The sequence below is a fragment of the Rhea americana genome, unplaced genomic scaffold, assembly GCF_003343005.1.
Source record: "Rhea americana isolate MKP2758 unplaced genomic scaffold, rheAme1 scaffold_215, whole genome shotgun sequence".
Lineage (NCBI taxonomy): Eukaryota > Metazoa > Chordata > Aves > Rheiformes > Rheidae > Rhea > Rhea americana.
The window spans coordinates 263,512-264,900 of NW_028186305.1; the positions used below are offsets into that span (position 1 = coordinate 263,512).

Here is a 1,389-nt window from a genome sequence, read left to right on the forward strand (position 1 = left end):
GCGCCCCCCGGCCGGCCCCGTTACCTGCTGGCTCCGGCCGAGGCTCTGTCCGCCGCCGCCGCTGCTGCCGGGGCTCATGGGCGCGTGGTGGCTCCTCGGCGGCGCCCCGGCCGCCGCCGCGGCCCAGCCCTGGCTGCTGCCCCCGCCGTACTGCGAGACCATCTCCGCCGCGGCCGGGCCCTTGGCGGCGGCGCCGCCGTCCTGCGGCCCGCTGCTATAGTCGCCCGCGGGGTACCCCTGGTAGCCGCGGGCGGAGCTGGGGGAGGTGAGGAGCTGGTTGAGGGTGGGGGTGGCCGTGGGCTGCGGGGTGGCGCCCCCTCCTCCTCCTCCTCCGCCGCCCGCGCCGGCGGCGGCCGAGGGCCCCATGACCCCGAAGCGCTGCTGCTGGAAGGCGGCGGCGGGCGCCTTGGCGCCGGCGGCCGCTTGCGCCGAGCCCTGCGCGCTGCCCCGGGGGGAGCTCAGGGCGTAGGCCTGGGGGGGAGGCGGGTAGGAGCCGGCGCTGCGCCCGGCCCCGGCCGCGTAGTAGGAGTTGAACTGGTGGTTGGGGAAGCCGTGCTCGGCGGCGCCGTGCGAGTTCTGCGGAGGGGGCGGCCCCGCGGGGGCTCCCGCCGGCCCCGGGAAGGACTGCTCCAGGCCCCCGCTCTGCAGCGCTGCCATGCCAGGGCTTTGTTGTCCGCCATGTTGGTGGAAGGCAGCGGCGGCGGCCGCAGCGGCGGCGGCGGCGGCAGCAGCCTGGGCGCCCCGGCCGTAGGGCTGCCCGAAGCCGTAGGCTGGCGGGGGCAAGGCGGCCGGGTGGGAAGGGGGAGGCTGCTGCGGCGGCTGCTGCTGCTGCGGCGCCCCCACCCCGTCGCTGCTGCCGCCGCCACCGGGCGGCTCCGGGAGGTTATTGTTCAGGGTGGCGGCGGCAGCGGCGGGCCTGGGGCCCGGGTTCCCGTTCGAGCTCTTCAGGTCGGACTCGGCCCCTGCGCCCCCTCCGTTGCTCTCGGCCCCGTCCTGCAGCTCCTTCCCCGGGGGGCCCTCGCTCTCCGCCTGCTTCTCGCCGCCGCCGCCGCGCTCCGCCGCCGCCTCACCCCCCGCCTCCTCCGGGGGACAATCCCGCTGCTGCGCCTCCGCTTTCTTCAGCTCCGATGGAGCCGGGGCGCCCAGGCTGCTGGCGGCGGCGGGGGCGACCTGAGCAGCCATGATCCCCCCCCTCCCCACCCAGCCGCCCCCCCGGACCGGTCCCCCCGAGCTGCTCCCTGCCTGGCCGGCCGGCGTGAGGCCTCGCTGCTCTGCTGCTCCCCGCTCAGGCGGCGGCGGGCTCTTCAGGGCAGCGGGGGCTCATTCCCCCCCGGCCTGGTTGGCGAGGCGGGGAGGGCTCCGCTGGGCTGGGCTTCCCGGGGCCTGGCC

The 1,389-nt window shown here is 79.0% G+C and overlaps 1 protein-coding gene across 2 annotated transcripts in view; it reads right to left on the reverse strand.

The window, feature by feature from the left end:
* ARID1A (AT-rich interaction domain 1A) overlaps window positions 1–1,381 on the reverse strand; it is a 63,891-nt gene extending 62,510 nt beyond the window's left edge. For both annotated transcript variants that reach the window (XM_085304976.1, XM_085304975.1), the window contains exon 1: window positions 25–1,381. In XM_085304976.1, coding sequence (XP_085161102.1) covers window positions 25–1,182 — 1,158 coding nt within the window. In that variant the 5' untranslated portion in view covers window positions 1,183–1,381. The remainder of the gene's footprint in view (window positions 1–24) is intronic.
* Between the last annotated feature and the right edge of the window lie 8 nt (window positions 1,382–1,389).